This window comes from Eumetopias jubatus, unplaced genomic scaffold (genome assembly GCF_037043125.1).
Source record: "Eumetopias jubatus isolate StellerSeaLion01/CBP00866 unplaced genomic scaffold, mEumJub1_p1.0 scaffold_5, whole genome shotgun sequence".
NCBI lineage: Eukaryota > Metazoa > Chordata > Mammalia > Carnivora > Otariidae > Eumetopias > Eumetopias jubatus.
The window spans coordinates 85,830,794-85,853,236 of NW_028274811.1; the positions used below are offsets into that span (position 1 = coordinate 85,830,794).

The window sequence follows — 22,443 nt, forward strand, 5'->3', positions numbered from 1 at the left end:
GAAGTGGCATAACTGTCTAGTCCATGATTGCTCCAGTCCTAATGTCTAGTTCCCTATTTAAGGACCCAGCTTTGAGAATTTAAGGCAAGGTTTAAAAGTGGGGGGCTCAAGAGTCACACCTGGCCCAGGTGCCCCTGCTACAGACAGCCAAGCACCCTAGCATTTGAGTACCTACAAACAGAAGAACAATTTGAGTACAGCCCAGATTTACTGAGTGTCACATGTTATGAGGGCTAACATTTGGAGGCAGGGAGAAGAGAGAAATTGCCAAGAGATTGATGTACTCATTTGGGTGTGACGTGATCAAGCTCTAGATGGCCAGTTCGTCCCAGTGCCTGAGGAGCACATTCTAGACAGTTGTGTTCTAAAATAAATTTGGAGGTAGTAACAACGAAAATTCTGACCATCACTGGCAGTTTTATGTACTGGGTACCTAAACTGAGAAGAAAGAACTAAACAGAGTTGGATTGACTATGTAAAAATAATAGTTATTAAAATATTTTATGTATTGCTCTTTTATGCCAAAAGAGCATTTAGTACTATAACAAATGTGAATGAGTGGATGGATGAATATGCATATATTTTTAAGTACGTATGACTAGTTTTTTTTTAGTGTAAATATATGACTGTGGCTCTGGGTGGTTTTTTGCTTTGTTTTAGATAGGGTTTTTTTAGTTTGTATTCTCATAGCCTAACTCTTAGCTTACAACTTAAACTAGAGGAGGTGTGGAATTATTGTACAGCCAGTGAAGGAACCGAATATGACCTCTTCTTGAACTGGAGGAGAGAGGATAGTTGATGCCACTAACCTAATACCAGGGAGGGAAGGGGGTACGTGCTGGGAGTCTCCAAATCCTGGGGTTTCTTCAGAGAATCACCAGATATCAAGTAACCTAAACTGTCTTTCAAATCCTTTTTAGATTCTACACCTCTGTATTTGCCTTGTTACTCCATGTGTGATGTATGTTTCCTAATGAACCTCGTAAATGTTTTTAAATTCCAGATGCTACCACTAAAAATTTTAGAGGACATAATTTACTCTTCAGATTAATTCTTTTTAAATTTCACTTAAGTTTTGATCTGTCTCATTTTTAAATTTCTTACCAGATTTTACCAGACATTAATGAAGAAGAATGGAAATACAGTCCTGTTTTTTGCATTTGTACTAGCTGTTTTGAGAAAGCCCTTGGTACTTTGGGCTGTATGGATCTGTCTCCTTGGCTTAAATCAGGACTGTGCCTAAACTTATGTGATTCTCACTGGGTTTGTATTAAATAACTCTGGCCAGTTTGTTTGTTTGTTTGTTAGGTCAGATTGAAGTTATCATGGATCGAAGACTCATGCAAGATGATAATCGCGGCCTTGAGCAAGGTGTCCATGATAACAAGGTTACAGCTAATTTATTTCGAATACTACTGGAAAAAAGAAGTGTTGTGAATATGGTAGGAAAAAAAAAATAACTCATACGTTCTTACGTTGATTGTTCTTTGCCACCCAAAATTTGAAATTATGAATGTCCACTTTTTTTATGATTTACAGTTCCCAGGATTGAGATATCTTTATAATAGGTGTAGCCTATATTGACAAAAAAGAGAACTTCAGTTACACATATGTCAGATTTGCATTTAGGTCATCTTATTTTTTATTTTTGCTTATTATGTAGATGTAAAATAATGTTAAGGAATCAGTTTGGGTGAGATTTTCTGAAATTATTTTGAAAGAAAATAAGAGTTGAATTTAAGAATAGAACTTAACCACATACTTAGGAGATTAAGTTTGATTAGTAAAATTTATTGGAAACCTTAGTGTGCTTATTCTAGTCTTAGACTCCTCAATTGAAAATGGATTTACTTGTCTATCTTCTTGCTCAGTTTTGATTTCTCAAAACAAAACCCCAGCATTCCATTAAAAAATCTGGCTCAAGCTCAGTTGGATGTAAACCAACATGACAATACGCCTCTTCAAGGCTACACAAAAGTCATCATCACAGTCCTCCATGCTTTACTGATCTCCCACCGCAGATGATCTCTACACAGCCTTTTTTTCCCTCACTCTGCTCTCCTTCTTTCTTCACTGACCCATTTCAGATGTTTTCTACTCTTTTTAGCTGGTGACCTCACCATCGACTTCACATCTGACAGGGCTCTCGGTTCTAGGTATCAACCATCTCCTCCCACCCTTTCCTTCTTCCCTCATGTTGCGGTAGAGACATTTTTACCTTCCTTTCCTCCCAGGCCAGTACCTCCGCTTGTCCTTGCAACATACCCCGGCGCCCTCCTCAGCATGATCTCAGCATGATCATCCTCCTTCTCTCTCCCTGCCCTTCAGAGCTGACATTCCCCTAGGAAACCCTTTCTGAAGGCTTTTAGACACTCTTCATTTTCTCCCATTAAAAATAAAAACCAAAAACAACGTCCACGCAGACTCATTTCCATTTGCCCTGCTCTCCTGTCCTGTCTTCCACACCCAGTTGAGCCGGTTTGGGAGATGGGTTTATTTCATTGCTTCCATGTCACACTCAACTCATTTCAGCTTTGCTTTAGCTCCTCCATCCACACACACACACACACACACACACAGCCTTGCCAGTGTCACGAGATCCACCGTCTTACTTCACCTTGCAGCAGCATTTGACACTGACCACGTCACTTCTTAGAAGACAGTCTAGTCAGGGCTTCCGTGGTGCCGTGCTCATTTGGTTTTCCTCCTACCTCTCAAGTGGTTCTTTATCTCTCCAATGGTTATTAATTAAGCCATTAAATGTCAGAGTCCTCAAGGGTTGGCCCCACGCCTTCTCCTTTTCTCATTTTATATGTTCTCCCTCTTCAATGTCTCCTACTCCCGTGGCTTTGGTGACCACCGCTATGCAGATGACATTTCACCTCTTACCTGCAGACCCATCTACCTTGCTGCGTCCTGCTATTCAGACCCGACATATCCATGATCCCTCTCATGATCTCTCTTCCCTTCCCCCCAGACCTGCTCTTTTCCAGTGTTTGCTCTCTCGGGGACTAGCACCACCTTCCATCCAGAACCACACACATAGGAGTCATCTCTCGTTGATACTTCTCCTTTGCCTGCCCCTTTCTTCAAACAGTGGTCCCCAGTGCTTGGCTATCTTATTGCCTAAATATTTCAAATCTATAAACTCGCTTATTTCGACCACCGTCATCTAAACAAACATCATGTGTTTCCTGAATCATTCTGCTCTTCTTTTCCTGCCATATTTGGTCTCAGTCAAGTAAGCAAAGTGATTCGTCTTTTCAAAATTCAGTCTGACCTCACTGCCCCCTTCTTAACCCTCAGATGTCTTCTCATTGCTCTCCTAATAAAAGCCAAAATCCTTCCCGTGGCCTGAAGAGCCCCTCATGATCTGGGCCCTGCCTGTCCCCCAGCTTCATCTAGCAGGACTCGCGTTATTTCTGCTCTAGGCCCACTGGTTTTCTTTCAGTCCCAAGTACTCCCCACGCACCTGGGGCCCACAGTACCTTTGCATTTGAGTTTTCATTCTCTGCCCCGGGAACTCTTCATAACAGTTCAGGTCAAAGCTGCCTTGGTCAACTGCTTTTTCTTGACCAGGCCAGATCACCATCCTCAGTGTCTCCTCAGAATTGCGCATCTGTCCTCCATGCATAAATTATATTTGATCATTGTCTCTCTCCTCTTTTGGACCATAACTTCATGAGAGTGGGGGCCATGTTCCTCTGCTTCTAGAATTGTTCCTAGCAGAGGAAGCACCCGATATGTGTTGCATGAATGAATGCACAAATGCATAAGTGAGTGGAGCTGTAATAGTGCGTTGTGCCACTGCATTTATCCCAGCCCCTGCTTTACTGCCTTGTCGTACTCGGCATGTTCTCTTCCCCTGCTCCATTCCAGGGACTTGCCTGCTTCGTTTTCATGTACCCCACAGGGCTCCTTGCCTGTGGTAGCTATTCTATAAATAAAACACTAGTTGATTGAATGAAATGGCAACAGCTCATTAAAGCCAAGAATTCTTTCAGTATCTAGAATCTTTTAGGAAAAAAGACTTTAATATCCATTTTTAGATGTCAAGATTTAAACCAGTTCTTGGGACTCATGGTTTAAATCAATTACTGACAAGATAGCTTAATTTGAGGACTAAAACTGCACAGGAAAATCATTGTCTGAGTGCTGGCAGCTACTATCTTTTTCTCCTCCCGAAAATGTCGCTGGCTTTTATGATTTTTTTTTCTCTCTATATAGACACTAATTTGCAAAGCTTCTGTTAACTCTGGCAATAAGCATTTTCATGTCAGATCTATAAAGCTTTCACTTAGAAGTGAAGTAATTTGTTTATTCCCTTTCAAAACTCCTTGGATAGTAATTGATTGAAATTTGATCCAATGTTTTCATAATCCTATGTTGGTTAAATTTTTCTTTTTGCTCAACTATAGATTCTTGGACTTAAATCAATAGTTTCTTTTAAATAAAAAATGAACTAGAGAAGAGAAAATACATTTTAATTTCTAGTGCAATTGATTAAAAAGACATTTGATTAAGGAATGTTCCATCTCCTATAACTTAAACTTTACAGAAAGTGTTTTTATTTTCAACTCAGACTCTCATGTTTAAAATGTCGATGGTAGGAACCGTGGTGAGGAGACAGTCTCTGTACAGGAAGGCATTTTAGTGGAAAGTCTTCAGCCTGCCAGAGCCACTGGGAGGAATGATCTGGGTGACTAAGTGGAACCGAATCCTGTTCGTGAGTGTTCCGCAGAGAGGCAGTGAGAACAAGGACTGGAATGATGATCGCTGTGAGATGTGCAGATGCCCAGTGGGTTACTGTAGCTATGTGAGGTAGACTTTCATCCATGTGTAATGACCAACGGAAGTGGAAAGTGGGAATTGTCTCTTTAGCATTGACCCTTTAGGTTTTCTTTCTTTGATGCTTACTCCGTATCCCTTCCTGCTGAAGACTGCTATAGGTAGCGGGCATTGAACCAGGAATTAGGAGTGCTGGGAAGTGTTCAGGTATTACAGTTGTGTCATTTTACCTGTGGATACCAGTTCTTTACATGTCAGGAAAAGGAGCTAGGAGAGATCGGATGAAAAGCTCAAATGCTTACAGGGCTCAGAAAAGTGATGGCATGAGGGAGGTTGGTCACGTTTAAGGGCAAATGCTTAAGTGAGGTGACCCCAGCTCTGTGATGAGTGAGGACACGTCCCACCAAGGAGCTACAACTCAGCTGCACTTGAGGGAATATGGGGGCCCAGGGTGACTTGGGTTTCCAGTGTTTTGGGTTTTAAAAAAAAAAGTTACCTGTTTTGGGGAGTTTTGTTGTTGTTGTTGACAATTTCAGTATGAAATCTCCTGGATTTTTTTTCTTTTTTTGAGAGTTGGCCAAAAAACAGACAACTTTTTAATACCATGCAGACCTACCAAAACCTATCTATAGGCAAATTTAGCTCACAGATCACCAGGCTTCACCTCTGCACTAAATAAGATATATTTCTGTATCTTATGATTCATTATATTTTCATTCATTATTTCTTTTGTCTCTTTTTACCGCATCCTTTCCCCTACTGTATTTTTCTCTCCTTTATTTATATTACATTTACTTGTTGATAGATTAAGTTCAGAAAAACATTTATCAGGTTCCCACCATGTATCAGGTCATACTGACTGAATAAGCCAAAGTAACTCAAAATATCATCTCTTATTGTCTTAGATAATTTATTTAGCAAGTTTTGATGTAGATGGATGGAAACCTTTGATGTTTAGGGATCAGATAACTTAAATGGGCTTCATGAAGAACACCATGGAGCCTAGCAGGAAGTTCTGACTTATAAAATAAGGGCTGGAACCCAATGGAGATCTCAACTTCGTGTGGTTTGGATCAGAATGTGCTAGAAACTCTTTATAATTTCATACAGGCTGCAAGGAGAAAGCTAGATCTGAACAGCTTGAAGCTTTCCAACCCACAAGGAACCAAATAATGTTTACAGTAGTATATTAGTTACTGCAAGCTGGGGAATTCATTTACAGCTTAAAATTTCCTATAGCAAACATGTGTTATAAACTTTGGGTTTATCATAAAGGTTACAGTTAAAAGATTACCTTTCCAGGAGATTAATCAAAAAGTGATAATTCACCAGCTAAATATCTTGTCGAGCCCCTCATTGCTGTAAACATTTAAGAAAGTGCGTGAATTGTGGAACCTTCTGTGAGATTTTGTCCCACCCTGCCTGGCCAGCTTCCAGCAGCGTTATTTGTTTGTGGTGCTTTTATAGCTCTGAACCACAAATCTTCCCTAAACTTCTCTTCCTTACCCTACTTGGGACAATAAATGGCACAGTTCTTGAATTCTCGAAGCACTTACAGTCATGACATTGTTTCCTTTGACGAGACTTATCATTAACATGTTTCTGAGTCTGAATCATTTTCTTAATTCAAAACTAGTTAAAGGATGAGACTCAGACATTTGATTCCAAAGGCAGTGGTTTCTTCTACAAGGTTGGGAGGGTGTCTGGGGTGATGATTCCCAGCACGTGTCCACAGAGCTGTGTCAGAGTGACGGAGATTTGAGATTCACTCTGGGGGCTGTTAAGCTTTGGCTTCCTAGGGCTCCCCCCTGGAAGTTCTGATTAAGTAGATTTGGGTTAGGGTTCGGGGATCTATGTTTAAAGCTCCCCAAGCCATTTTTATGTATGGTAGGTTGGGGATGGGGGGCACTGAGAGTCAAGGGAACTGGTGTGGTTGGGAGGAAGAGTATATGCACATTACTGTTTGAAAGGTATACATAATCCATCAAGAAGTATCCCACCTATTCACTGAAGTGTCTAGGGATTCCTCCAAGAGCATAGAACAAAGCCAGAGAGCTTTTTCTGAATGTTACTTGACCTAGAATGGACTTAATGCCTTCTGATTCTGATACGGCAGGTGTCTTCTTTTCTGTTGGGATCTTTTATCTTTTATTACTGAAAAGTGATTTTGTCAGCAATCCTGACCTAGATTATGAAGTCCTTTGATCTTGGAGTACATTTAAAGTTTCCAGTTAAAACTGTTCCCTCAGTATTCAACAACATGCATTAAATTTCAGTATTGTTTGGTGAATATTATTATATATGCTTTATGTAATCTTTCTTTTAAAAAAAGAGTGTGGGATGGGTGCATATTTTTTTTACAAGTCTTTTAGACCTTGTATCAGTCAGTATCTTAATATGCAGTGTCCCTCTACTGCCTTTAATTTTTTTCTCTCTCCATAGTCTGAATTGTAATGACATCTACAGTTCGCTGCTGGCAAGATGCTTGCCACTCTTTGCTCAATACCCTCTGTTCAGTGCTAATCTGACATTCCGAATTTTAAGCCCCGTATCTCCTATAAATCCTATCTTTTCAGCCAGATAAGTAGCCAAGCCTTTTATTTGAGCCCTGTATTGCAAAAAGGATGCAAAATCAGAGGATATCAGTAAAATGGACAGTTTAAAAATAAGATACAAAATTAAATTTGTTGCACATGTCACTGTTGATGAAAAAACCTTTCTACATAAATTACTTTCTCTTCTTATTGTTTTTCTATGTGTGCTCTTATACCTTAGGCATTATTGGTTAAGATTCTACTTAGTCATCGATTTAATTAATTGAGTGTATCATCTACCATATGCCTATCCCCAGCCCTGGCAGACTTATTTAATGTTTGAACATGCCGAACCACTTGTCTTTAAGTATATACCATAGCAATGACTAAAGTGCTTTTAAATTCTACTAAATAATTGTGTACTAGGTAAATATGTACTAACTATTGCATAACATAATTTAACAGTTTCAGTTCAGTGGTAGTGATTTACCAAATTTAACAGATGATCTAGGTATACGCCCTGTGTTATTTTAAAAACCTTATTTATTTTGAGAGTTTTTTCCCAAAAAATCCTGTCATTGGGTAACATGTATCGAGCATAGCTTCAGATCACTACAAGATGTTATGGTCTAGTTGAGTGTATAAATGAAACCATGAGGATATGGTGGGTAAAACCTGAGGGAGAAGAGATCACATTTGATGATGTGCAAGATGTGTGAATATCCCAACCCATCTATTTAAGAATTTTGTTGCAGGTTGAGAAGGAGTTTCCATAAAATGTTATACCTTGTCCTAAAATGTTTTTTGGAAAATGTTGTCAGGATTTTTAATACTAAAGCAATGGAAAAAAGATCTTTCTAAACATGAGTTAGGTGGACACTGTTCATTTTCTTGTATTGCTTATAAATGGACTTGGTAATCTCTGTGTTGGCTAAGACTGTTATTTACAAAACATAATAAAATTAAAATATTTGTTTATGTTTATATTTCTTTTCTCTTTAAGCCCTGTCAGGTAATTCCATTAATATTGTAAAAACTGCATATATATAACTTTTAAGCATTTCTGTTTTTTCTTGCTAGGAAGAAGAAAAGAAGTCGGTCAGTTATCCTTCTCTCGTTAGCCACATAACTTCCTCTTTCCTGAATCATCCTGTCTTTACAATGACAGAAAAGATCCCCGTGCCCACCCTTCAGCTGCTAGGTGAATTCTCTCCGTTACTGTCATCTTTGCCTTGTGACATTCATCTTGTTAATCTGAGGACAATACAGTCAAAGGTATATCCCAAAATGTATCTATAAAGAATTACTTTTTTGTAATGTATTTGATATAAGGGGATGAGAAGCAGAAAGAACTGCAGCTGACCCTTGAACAGCATGAGCTGGAATTGCACTGGTCCACTTACACAGATTGTTTCCCATAAACACACCACAGGACTGAAAATATATTTTCCTTATGATTTTCTTAACATCGTCTTTTCTCTAGCTTCCTTTATTATAAGAATACAGTGTAACATACATATAACATACAAAATATGTGCTGATCAACTGTTCATGTTACCAGTAAGGCTTCCAATCAAGAGTAGGCTATTTAGTAGTTATGTTTTGGAGAGTCAGAGTCATTCGGATTTTTGACTCCGGTGGGGGGGAGGATCGTCGCCCCTAACCCCCTGCACAGTTCAAGGGTCAACTGTACTGTGGGTTTTACTGTGCTTCAGGGAGCCGTTAAGAGGACTTGGCCTTTAGGCAAAATCATTCTACCTTTCATTTGACTGTTGCTGTGTAGTTTAGAGCGTATCCCACTTACTAATTTATGTTATTCCCAGAAAAGTTCTGTGTGGTGCCAAGGTCAGGGTATATTATCTTTGTACAGATAAGAAAGCAAAAACTGGCCCTGGGGTCACATTGTAGTAGGTGGGAGAACAGGCCATAAGATCAGCTTTTCTGGCATTTTCCATTCATTTCTCCTTGTTAGCCAGTGTATCTTGAGGCGTTAGAGAATTAAGAAGCATAGCATTTAATTATTTCTGTATCAGAGGCCTTGTACATTCCTATCTTTCTCTTGAAAATCACTGCAACTCAGACGTTTGCATTGAGAAACCAACTATTTAGAGACATCTAAGGATACACTAGAGGAAGAGAGGGGAAGGTTTGATTAGATTTGGAATTTTAATTCAGTTAGACTGCTTTTGTTTACATGTATGCCTACTTTTAAAGTCAGAGATTGCATTTGAAAAGAATAAAAAATAGACATTTGACATTTTTATCTTTTGTAGAGCTGTTTTGATATTGTGAATTGACATATGCATAGCTAGAAATAGTCTTAAGTGCTTAGGGATTCTGCAGGGAATGTAATAAATGGCCTGAGTATGAAAAGAAGAGAATGCTCATGTTTGAAGACCACATAAGAAGAGAAAAACGTTTCGTTTAAGCACAAAGAACTAAAGCAAACCAAGTAAAGTAAGGATAAATGCTTGCAAATTTGAACATATAGGGCTTTTAAAACTCTATGACCAAGAGAAGGAACTTAGGCCTGACTATGTGGGGATATCCATGCGGCTTGTGATAATGAGTACAGGTGAACACAGGAGGCCTGTGTATATCTGCATGTGTCAAAAGGCTTGTTTGATCATGTGAACGAACCTACAGGATTTATTTCATGCCACTACGTGCCAGTTACAGCTAAAGGCACTGGGGATACTGTCGTGAGCAAACCAGACCATCACCCCTGCCTTTCTGAAGCATGGATTCTGGTGGGAGGAGAAAAATAAAGAAGAAAAAATAAGAGAAACATATAATGTGTTAGATGGTGCTAAGTGTTAGGGAGGGAAAATAGGAGGGAAGGTTCTGGAAGGTGATGCGAGTTTGCATTGTGTGGTTGGAAGAGGACCTTGCAGAAAGGGTGTTAATGGAGTAAAAATCTGAAGGAGGTTAGAGAGTAAGTGACTCATGCAGATTTCTGGGGGTAGAATGGTCCAGGAAGAGTTACAAGCAAGTAGAAAGGCCTAAACGTGGGTGCTGTGAAAATAGAAGCTTCATGTGAGCTGGCCTTTTCTTTCATTCCTTGCTGCATCCTGTTGCCTAGAAGAGTGCTTGCACATAGAAGGGGCTCAGCAACAATTTGCTGGTTGAGCGAATCTCATGAGCTCTCTTTCTAGGATTCTGCTAGTCTTTTGTGGGTCAACTTTTTTGACTCATGGAAAGAACACACCAGCGATGGATAGCCTTCCTGAGTTTTTCCTCTCATCAATTCATAAGCCAAAGGGAAGGAGGGGATAGAGTAGGGGGTACTAAAGACTCCGAGCCTCACGTTGCCGCCTCTGAGCGTGGATGGTAGAGGACATCAGCAACCTAAGGATCTGAGGGCTTCTGGGGCACACAGTGGCCACTGTTCCTTAGCCTCGTTTCTAGATGACTCTTTCCCATGATTGTTTTCTGGAAGCAGACCCAGTTGTCTGGAGTCAATGACTGTAGGGTTTCCCCTCTATAATCCAGGGCCGACACTTGTTCTCCAGATCACCTCTTTTCTGTGGTTACCTGCTTCCTGCTTATTGCCTGCCTTCCTGTCATCCAGTTCTCATCACTTCCCAGATTAAAAATCCCATTGCTATTCAGTTGGTTCAGACTCTGAAGAATTTGGCTCCGTGTGGTCTGGCCTCCACTCACTATGTCCGCTTGGCTTTCCCTTGTTCCTCACACCCTTCAACAGGTGGCCCACCTCCACTCCCTGATGGCTGGCCGAGTGCCAACTCAGCTGCCCATTATAAAATGGGGCTGCTATCAGATCTGCCTGCTGCAGGTCTGTTGTGAGCAACACATAAACTGATGCTGTGAAAGCCCTTTGGAAACAGAAGTGCTTTGTAAACATACATTGTCACCCTGATGGTGCACGGTACTTGCCAGCTCAGGTGCAAACTAGAGTTTTAGCAGAGGAAATAGAAAGCAATTTAACAATTTGACCAGGAAGAATAAAGACTGAAATATTAATGTGTAACCATAACTAGCACACTGGCACATGATCAGAACTTGGTATTATTTGGGGCTGTTTTACGTTATCCTATCAATCAGTGCCGGTTCCTGTGTTAGTCTTTGACTCTTAGCACATATTTCTAACAATTGTTTAAAAGCTCACCAGTAATCCAAGGGGATTGATTTGTCCATTCAAAATCACTTCTTTAAAGAATTGCTTTCTGTCCCTTAACCTCTGATAATAGGAAAATAATCATTGAAAGAAGCTGATGTAGGTATTGAATCAAAGAAAGCTTGGTACTTAAAAAGGTGTCAAGTGTAATTTCATGGTTACACTAGAAGAAGACAAAAATCACTTGGAAGAAATCCAGAAACCAGACCTCAACATTTTGGACTGTATTCCTATTTTTGTGTGCTGGCAGCTCCAAACTTATAATAATGAATTGTTCCTTTGGAGGTTGCAAAGCATTTTTCCCATTGAAATAATGTGAACATAGTTCTCGGCTTCCAAGCAAGACCAGAGGTCTCCATTGGCCTGTATGTAAGTAAGCATTTTCCTAACTACCACCTCCCACAAGAAATGTGTCTGAGAACCACCTTGACACGATGGAGGCACATTTTTGTTCCTGCCTCACCCCCTCATCAGCAGCGAGATGGAGGAGGCCCCTGCTTGCCCAGCTCCCAGGTCACCGTCTGAAGGTTCCTCAAGTTCTAAACCTCACTTGGGCAGCCTGACTCCTCAGGAAGAAAGAGGTTATGGACTCGAGCAACAGTGAGAGAGGCACGGTAGGGTTGGAGGTGTTGCTGACCCACCAAGGTGCTGCAGCATTTCCAACTACCAGCCCTCAGAGTCTGTGTGTCCAGATCACACCGGGGAGATTTTGAAATAGAGAAGACTTTTACAAATTTCCCCATCTCTGAGATTCTGATTCCCTAGGTCTGGGGTGGGGCAACTTAAGAATTAGTAATTTTTAAAAACTCTCATGATTCTAGACATTACTGTTATCTCCATTTACTAAATTGGGAAAGTAAAAGTTAGAAGTTAAATGACTAAGATACAGTTACACAGCGGTACATGGCAGAATTAGGACCCACATGCAGGTTTTCTGAATCTGGGTGCTGTACAGGGCCTTGGAGGGTGGTGTTTGACTTCTTAAGAGTTACTAAATCTGTTCCTCGGAGTCCAGTTTTTCAGGAATTATTCTATATTGGTAGATGAGTTTATGGTTTTATATAAGCATATGTTACTCTTATTTTTATGTGTTTTTGGAAAAAACTGATTGCATGCCATCTAGTTGCAGTCAGAGGACAATGGGAACAGACATCTCTTAAACCCTGCCTCGCATCATGGCCGAGTGCGCCAGTGCAGTCCCGTCTAGCAGTGAACTGTCAGCCTTCTCCTCCTGGAGGCTCGGCCCCCCTCTCTTCTCTTTATCATCTCCTTTTCTTGTACTGTCAGAAGCTTGAGATACTAAAAAGAAGATTCTGTAAAGGCTTGAAAGGTGGGGAATTGGAGCACCAGTGAAGTGGTCGGGAACAGGAAAACCATGCCATCCTCAGGAAAAGGGTATTGATTAGGGGGGAAGGGAGTCTTGGTAGAGAGGATGTTGGGGGAATCTCACGGGGGCACGGATCATCGGTCGGGGTTCTGTAGGCTGGAGAGATAGCTTCAGCCTGGAATGTGGACATTCCAGGGACCAGAAGGAATTTGATTAAGCCATTTAATTAGGCTTCATGGAGCCATGCTGCCTTGATGTTTTGCACAGTGATACGTTGTTTGACCTTTTTCTTTCCTCCCAGATTATTTCCGCCTCTTTTATGTTCAGATGTATTTTTATTTAATTCATTTATAGATATGTATCTTATATCTACCTCTCTGTGTATTACATTTAGCTTTATCTCTGTGACATTTTATTCTGATTTCTGCTTAACCATTTCTTGCAAATAGTTAAATAATCATTTCAACATCAGCACCACTTACCGAATAAGATTTTCTCTCTCCGCTTGTTTACACCGCCCCCTTTTCTTGTAAGAGGCAGTTTAAGGTTTTTACTTCATTTTGCCTTTCTTATAAGAATTGATCGGTGCTTTATTAATCTCCCTAGCTTCTGGAAAGGTGAAAATTGTGGAGAAAATTTCCTCGTTGTACATATCTAAGAACAGCCCTTCACCTTCCCTGTTCTTTCTGTCATCTTGTTGATCAAAACAGGATAACTGTTATTAGACATTTTAATAAATGCCCTGGAAAATGAATTCCTACTGGTTACTTCCTATCTCAGGACTTAAAATGCAGTGTGCAGTTTTCTCACCTTTCCACTTGCCTAGAATACAGGGAGAGATGGATGTCGGTAGGCATTTTCAAGGAGTCTGGGCAGGTTGGAGAAACTTCTCCACCAGCTGTTTAGCCATGCCTTAATCTGTATGGACCTTAGACGTTCTTTGAGGAGGGTGGAGACACATTTCTCTTAGGGAATCTCGTCAAAGTTATGGCTTCTCTCTTCCACAGAAAAAAAGGGTGCACACATAACGTTGACTGCAGTTTCCAGGAGTGTGCTTATCTGTTGATGCGCTAGGCAAACTTCTTGTGGTGTGAGGCGGGGCCGGCACAGCTCTCTCTGGCTTCTCTCCCACTCCGATGGAGGGAAACTTGCCTGCTGCTCTGCTTATGAGACACTGCCGTGTGCGCGTATGATGTTCAGAATGGCCTTAAATCCCATTTCAAATGGCGTGGGTGGGTGGAAATGACAGTGTCCACGCCTTCCTTTCTCAACTGATGTATGTTTTGATAAGTCGTGGTTTTAGGGCTGTTGGAACCTCGGATTAAATACTCCCTTTTTCTAACCTCAGATCAGAGAGTGAGCTCCTTCAGGTTATAGCCTTTTCTTCTGTCACATTAAAAGTGATCTTTCTCTTTTCCCTCCTAGCGGGTATCCTTGGGCACCAGTCCATAGCTAGCGCGGAGGCAGGAGGGCGAAGCTGGTAGAGCACTTTGGAGTCCCGCTGCCTTCGTTTGAGCACATCACCTGCGCTTACCGGCCGGTTCGCTTAATGCACAGCCCCTCATTCTCCCATTTGCCTCATTCGCAAATGGCCATGATAACAGGACCCACCTCAGAGATGTTCTAGGGATCAAATGAGTTAACGTTTGTAGAGCACTTAGAACAGTATCTGGCATGTACTAAGCACTGAGTGCGTGACGGATGAAGGTTCTCAATGGTGAGAGTTCAATGAAATAAAAATATAGGCACCTTTTTTTTATATAAATTGGAGGTTGAATTTTATTCCCAAAGTAAATCTCGATGTCTCCTTGACTTATATTCCGTATATATTTTTTGAAAAATTAATAGGATGCCTAAAATTGTCTGTGTGCCAGGCATTAAGCTGAGTGTTTTCTTTGTAAAGAACCTTGTTTAGCTCTCCCAGCAGTACTGGGAAGGTAGGCAATATTGTGCCCCCCTGTTACAGAAGAGGAAACCAGCTGACCTAAAGATGTTCGGTAGCTTTCCCAGGTCATGCAGCCAGTGAACGGTGTGCTGAGAGGCGCACCCCAGCATGTCTGACTCCAGATCCCGGTCCAGAACCTTACACTCCTCTTGTATGGGAACAAAGGGGCGTGAGAGTGCTGAAGATGTTAGGGAATACTCTGCCTGTTTTTCTCTTGACCACTCAGTCCCTTAGAAGGACCCACCCGCCATCTGTGGGAAAGATCGTGAAGGACTAATGTAGGGTCAGTCAGTGATAATTGCTAGTTGACTATGAGAGGGCATGCTTCATGACTGCAGTGTTCACATGCACTTAAATATAATAATACAAACTTGTATACCACCTCCACCATTTCAAAGGCTGTTATGAGATGAATTGAGTTCTTCCGTGAAAAGTATTCTGTACAGGGTCCCACACACGGCAAGTGCTCAAAAAGTGTTAGCTGCGATTGCTGTTACTGTCATTATGGTTGGGACTTGATCCTCAAAGGGGCGCTTCACGAATCTCCTGAGTTTTGTGAGTTCTGAGAGGTTAAAGGAGTATCTGCAGACACAGGACTGGTTCGTGTGTCTTGCTCCCGATCCAGCTTTTTCTAGCCTTGATGGCTTCATTCTGCCGGCCGCACCATCTTCCATCCCCCCGTGCCCCGTTGCCAGAGAAACTTCCGGGCCCTGCTTAGCCACAGAGCCACAGGTTGCTTTATCCCCTGGAAACAAGTTCTGTAGTGGATTCTCTGAGTGGCTTTGGAATACCCAAGCCTTCCTGAGGGGATTCAGCCTCAAATGTGATCTGAGCTGTATACAGAGACACTTGATTTGAAGCTCACCTGTGGTGCAGTTTCAAACTTGGTAAATGTTCTTCCCTATCCCCTTCCCTTTTTTTTTTTTTTTTTCCTGAGGTCCGGAGAGTACTCACACATTAATTAATATAAAAACAGATCTTTCAGAGTGTTTACTCTCCTCGAGTGAACAGCATCTTTTTTGTGAAGGTATCTGTTTTCTTGCATGCATATTCAAGTTAAATTCAGTTTCCGTACTTTGAAAAACAGTTTTCTCAGAAATAAAATGACGAGACAGACTTTGAAACTGAAAAACTGCTGCTTCGCCTCAGGTATTTTTGCTTGAAAACTGATACTTTCATGAATATTTAATTTTTAAAAACTTGGACAAGATGATTGCTATTTCAGTTGGTGTTCTGGTCCTTACGAAAGCAATGTAGTTTTGGTTTTTAGAGAAAGTGTAACTTTTTTCCATCAGTGAAAATTACTCTTTATGACTTCAAGTTCTACTTTTGTATTGTTTAAATCTCTTGTAAAACTAATGGCAAAATTCCAAAGATGCTTCCTTTTTTTTTTTTTTTTATTATCACCTCCAGTCTGGTAAAGGCCTCACACATTCATTATTTCAAGAGCAGATGTGTTGTGGGAATTTTCACAAAGCCTGCTGTCTGGTGGTTTTGTAAGGATGGTCTAGTGAGTTAAAATGGCCAAATGCTTTAGGTTATAAGGATAGGTGCTTTTAAAAGAGCCTCATCAATAGACCATGTAAATAGTGAATCTGAATTGGGACTTGGTCATGATTTTGTTATGTTATGATTTTGATGCATAATTGTTGACATATAGTTTGGAGGGTCTCTGATTCCTCAGCTACAGAGTTGTAATGTCACCAAGAAAATTTATGAATAAAAAGTTAAGTGAGCTATTGGGAAAATAATCACAAATACTTATAGATTACAATGACAGAAAGAATAATAGCTAAAATGTACCAAGGGCTTCCTCTGCTGCAGACACTGGGCTGAGTCTCTGTTACACAATTGAATTTCATCTCCATTTTATGGTAAAGGAAAAACCAGGTTTTGCTAAAAGCATCTAGGAAATTGCAGAGCTAGGATCTAGATCTCGAGCTGCCTGACTCCCAGCCCAGGTTCTGATCCATTTTCTCTAGCTTCTGCACCAACACATTCTGTCCTATAAGCTAAGCCACCATAGTATTTTCAACGTCTTACAGACACCATGACTCACATGAAGAGGGGAAACCTGCATTAGGTCCATTTTACAGACAAAGAAACTGATGCTTAAGTAATCAGTAACTATTCTAAGCCTATACACTTAGCCCACAACAGACTTATCCTTGTTCTTCTGGAGACCTTATGTATGTGATAAATGAAGGAATTTTTTTTTCTTTTTTTACTGTGCTCCTTTCATGCTATCTTGGGACTGTGTGAAACACCTTGAAATTTTATTAGAAAACGTTGTCATATGATTTAAACTTGCTATGTTTATCATGTCGGTCCTGTGATGACTCAGAATTCCTTAAATGACTCTTTCCTCTCCCTTCAAAATCTTAGCAGTACCACTGCAAAATACCAGTGTGAAATATCATAAAACAGGTTATTCCAGCCAAGAATCTGAGGTGAGGCCAGCTTTAAATTGTTCAAGCACATTAAAGTCAAATCAGTGGTGAGAATACTGGCAGCTCCTCAGAGAAGATGTCTCTGTGGCACATTTAAAAATCATATCCCCCAGTGAGGATGATTAAGAACTTGGACATATTCGTATCTGTGGTCACAGAGGAGAAAAAGGGATCATTTTCATCACAGGTCAGTGCTGAGCACACTCAACTCCTTTGAATAGCTGTCCCTTTCTTAATTCGTCCAAGGATTCTTATTTTGCTTATTATCAGAAGCGTCTCCCCCCTTGAGGAAACATAAAATTTATTAAGAGAATTGTAACTTAAAATTTTCAGAGCACTCATGGCATCCTTACTTAAATGGATGCAAGAAATTTTACTGCAAGCAAGTGTATATTGATCCCTGTAGCTGACTTGTCATGTTTAGTATTTTTCTCTTTGCCTGCACAAGAATAGCTTCTGTAATGTGAATTTAAATGATACATCAAGCTAATAAATGTGGTTGGCCTAGCAAGTGATAAGCATAACTAATTCAATTTAAATGTCTTTTATATAAAAATAATGAACCAGTGCATTAAAGATTAAAAATGTTAATGCAATTAGCAAAAATTAGCATTCAATAAAGAAGTGTGTTTCAGTTTTGAGATGGATGATACATCATTCAATGACCAGATAAGGACTAAATTCAGGTACACTTTATTCAGCTGACATGTATGTTAAAAACTAAATAAATAAAAATTAAATGCTTTATTTGCCCCTTTGCAACGAAGTGGATGGAACTAGAGGATATTATGCTAAGCGAAATAAGTCAATCAGAGAAAGACAATTATATATGATCTCACTCGTATGTGGAATTTAAGAAACAAAACAGAGGATCATAGGGGAAGGGAGGAAAAAGTAAAACAAGACAAAACCAGAGAGGGAGATAAACCATAAGAGACTCTTAATCATAGGAAACAAACTGAGGGTTGCTGGAGGGGAGGGGTTACGGGAATGGGGCAACTGGGTGATGGACATTTAGGAGGGCACGTGATGTAATGAGCACTGGGTATTATGTAAGACTGATGAATCACTGACCTCTACCTAGACATAAAACCAATAATACATTATATGTTAAGTAATTGAATTTAAATTAAAAAAAATAAATGCTTTATTTGAAGAAACTTTGATAATACAGTATGTGACATGTAGACAAAAGGACACCCAGGTCCTCGGGGACTGTGCCAGAAACCAGGGCATGAGGTGACTTAAAACATATTGTCACCTGCCTCCTTGTGGGGAAGGTAGAGGGGATGTAGCAGGTCTGACAGTGAACGTGGGACTGGAGGGGAAATGAATTTTCCTGGCTTCACTGCTAAATAAAATGAGCATTTTTGGTTTGGGGATGCTGACTTTAAAACAGTGGAGTATACAGTGGTGTCACTATTTGCCTTAATGTCGCTGTGGCGTCTTGTCGCTCTCTGCTCATCTGCAGGTGGATGGCAAGCATTCCGATGAGGCGGCCTTGATCCTCCACAGAAAGGGGTTTGACTGCCGCTTCTCAAGCAGAGACACAGGGCTGCTTTGTTCTACAACCCAGGGAAAGGTGAGCTGAAAAGGGATTTTTGCTTATTGATTTCATGTGCTTTGAAATCCTTGCTTTCTGCTAATCATTCTGACAATAAGATACTGTTTCATTGCCTCTTCACGGACTCATTCCCCTCAGCTGCTGTAATTAGCTCAAGTCTCTCCATCTTAAGAAAGCACTTTTCAACCTTCAGTCTCTTCTCCTTGTCAGCATCAAAATGCACGTCTGGAACATGGGCACGTGTAAGGGCAACATCCTCTTCCATTCTTAGGCCTTTCATTGCCAGCCACAAAGCATCTTCTTCCCTCCCCCCGCCCCATATTCCCTCCTCTCTCACACATGCTTATGTAGGATCTAGTTCCGTGAAGTCTCAGAGGGGCGAAAGCAGGTTTTATAATAACTGAAGGTGGGGTGGGGTGGGGTAGGGAAGCGGTGACACTGGCCAGTCGGGGAGTTTTACCACAGCCCCGAAGCACCCTTACTTAGCTCCAGTCAGTTGTTTTCCCAGGGGAAATGAGGGTCTAGAGCTCCTGATCAAGCCAGATTTGCATAGGAGTCCACACCGTGCCAGCCAAACAGGTCCTCAGACTGACCTGCCGGCTGCCTGGTTTTTCTGTCTTCTTCGAGCTGGTCTTTCTCATAGTTCCCTCAGGCTCTCCTTGGAAGGAAATGAACCTCCAGCCTTCTGCCTCTGGCTCTGAGCAGGTTGTGCTCAGAGAAGACAGTTGAATGGCACACAGGCAGGTCTGCCCCTCGGGGCAGCTCAGCTGACCCAGCTCTTCTCCAAAACCTCACAGATAACCTGTAGATCAGACTTAAGTGATTCAGTTCCAACCCTACAAACTAGAATGTGCATAGGATCTGAAAAGGAGAGAAAAGACAATATGGCAGGGCGTCAAAATCCACTTAGGCAGATAAGCTTCTTCATTTCTCGTATCATGCCCTCCGTGGAATTGGTGCGAAGAAAGCACTGATAGTTTTGGGTTTGTTTTTCATGATATTTACGCTTTACCTTATTACTGATGATGTGAGTATACTTGGTTGTAAGCATTTGTATGTAGACATTAAGGCGTCAAGGGGATTATATGATCCAGAGAGACATGGGATGAGGGTAGTACTTTCTCAGCAACCCCCCAACCCTGAAAATGGGACTCACTGACATGAGGACCCTGTGTCCTTTCTCTCAGCTCTTTGGGAACAAGAAGAACCACAACTGTTAGGTGTAAATGTTGAGTGTAAGAGGACACAGATGTTTTTAAAGCTTGCTGGCTCATAGATGTGTTTTCTTTTATTGAAAAAGTGGCCCCTGCACGTGATAGGTTCTCAAGAAATTCAGAAGAAGAATGTAGAGTGAGCTGTCCTCTCCTGGTTACCCTTCTCCTAGGTGTCTGTCCCAGGGCGGTCTGTGTGTCCAAGCACGCAGAGCTGTGTCTAATCTCCTTCCTTTTCCCCTTTTTATCATTAAAAGGAAACTTTAAACACACTATTTTACTCTATTTTCCACCGAATAAATATATAGATGTGCTACTAATCTTTCTTCAAAGTTGACCTAACTGCAATTTTTTTTATCATTTATTTTCTAGATTTTGGTACAGAAGCTTTTTAGCATGTTTACTGTCGCAAGTCTCATACCTTCATCATTATCCTTGATGCATTCACCTCCAGATGCCCGAAATATAAGTGAGATCAACTTGAGTCCCATGGAAATCAGCACATTCCGAATCCAGTTGAGATGAACCTGGCTTTCAGATTTGGATTGGGAAGCATTGTCTTTTATATACTTCTTGGTTTGACGTGCAATAAGGAAGCACATTATTTTAGCTTCTGGCTACTGTGAGGACATGAATTCTGTGATTGTTATTATTTTTTTTTTTTACTAGTACAGAAAGAAAAAAAAAGCCATGCTATAGCCAGTTTTTTTTTTTTTAAGTTCCATCCATGAACCACCACCATCAGTATGAATCGATGCAACAACGAAGGAAGAAATGTCTAAAACAACCTCTCCACAGATTGTATCTCAGGTTAAATGCTAACTAACTATATCTGTGTCAGGGGTTGTGAAGAGATTGTTGTAAGTATTCATGTTGCTGATCCTTCATTAGTTTTACAAAAATACCCATTTTTACCAAAATGGAATAAAAAGCTGAAGGGTAATAGCTAATGGCCAAAATGGTTGCAATCATTCATACGCATTTGAAAAATTTTGTGTATTGAAATATGTGGAAAAGTGCAATCCATCAACCCTTATGATATCTGTACATCATTGATCTTCACACCTTTTTCTAATGAACCACTTGACCCCTCCCTTCTCACTCTTTGTAAGTATTTCCAGAAATAGCAGATTTTGAATCATTCAATAGTAGAAAAAGAGGCATATTTTCATTACTTGACAATGTGGGATAGGTGCAATTTATTCCATTGTCACTAAAATAGAAGAAGCAATCCCATAGGTACCATAACCTCTTTTAGGTACCACAAGGTGTCTTTTTACACAGCTCATTTGAATACAGATGTTCGGAGAGGGGTTTTCTATTTTAAAAATAACCATATCAAAATAAATGTGCCTTATTTTTTTATAAGTCTTGTTAAATCTTTTGGTGTCCATATGACTGAGGAAGGGGGAGAGGGGGCGGGGGTGGGGAGGAGGTGGGTACTTTCTGTGACACGTGAAGTGTTACCAGTTTTGCCTGACAATGCTGGCCACGTTCTGATCTGTTTCATTAAATCTGTGGTGATGTTATTCTAAACATTTTGACTATTTGAATGTACCGAGATGTCAGAAAACAAAACAAGGAAGAAAAAGTACTGTTCATTAAAATCCGCTGCTGCCAAGAAGACGGCAGCTTGAAGCAAGGATTGTGTGACATGCAAAATCCATACACTGTTTCCATTTCACAGGAGGTAATTCTATGAAAGAATGCTTTAAAAGGGACCCTGTTTTGAAACCCACTTATAGGTAGCTCATCCTGATTTATTTTATTAAAGAACGTGTGTTGAGTGAATTCCAAACTTTTGTACGTGCTAAACTCAAAGTGAAGTTCCAAGCCTATGTGCCATTACAATACTTTTGATAAAATTTATTTGGGATCATGATTAACATGACATTAACACTGAAGCAACATTAGAAACATTTAGAATATTCAGTTTTAGGATAGAAAGGACTCACTGAGTATGTACACTTTTGAAAATTCTCTTTGTGTTACCTAATAAATTTAGTATTCTCTGACTTTAAACTTCCTTTTACCTCCTGCCATTCCAGCATCTTTATAGAGAAGTTGAAACCTAATTTCTGTTTCACCGGGTAGTCTGATGATCATTTTTTTTTTTTAACCAAGATGCAGCTCCTACAATTATTGCTAAGTTATGTTAAGTTCATAAACTTTTTTCACCTTTAATAATTAGGGAAACAATACTGGTGTTGATGAAGATATTATAAGGGAGTAATTTCATGCAATAAACATGTACTGTAAGTTTCCTTCCTCATTTTGGGGGATAAACAACTAAAAGAAAAAAAAAACAAACTTCCTTTTTGTGGACATCTATAGATGTTAAGATTGCCAGAAGCAAATCCCAGGAATAAGATCAGTATTTTCATTGCATCTTAAATGTAAAAGCTTCCTTTGGGAGTTCACTGTGTTCTGTGGTTAAGTGGGTGTGCTTAATCATTCTGGAAATTCTGATCAGTTGAAATAAAAAA

At 40.4% G+C, this 22,443-nt stretch overlaps 1 protein-coding gene across 2 annotated transcripts in view; it reads left to right on the top strand.

Annotated features, from left to right (window-relative positions):
- Window positions 1-21,325, top strand: part of MAN2A1 (mannosidase alpha class 2A member 1) — a 166,141-nt gene extending 144,816 nt beyond the window's left edge. For both annotated transcript variants that reach the window (XM_028102691.2, XM_088023423.1), the window contains 4 exons: window positions 1,309-1,442; window positions 8,403-8,597; window positions 18,654-18,764; window positions 20,330-21,325. In XM_028102691.2, coding sequence (XP_027958492.1) covers window positions 1,309-1,442; window positions 8,403-8,597; window positions 18,654-18,764; window positions 20,330-20,482 — 593 coding nt within the window. In that variant the 3' untranslated portion in view covers window positions 20,483-21,325. The remainder of the gene's footprint in view (window positions 1-1,308; window positions 1,443-8,402; window positions 8,598-18,653; window positions 18,765-20,329) is intronic.
- The last annotated feature ends 1,118 nt before the right edge of the window (window positions 21,326-22,443 follow it).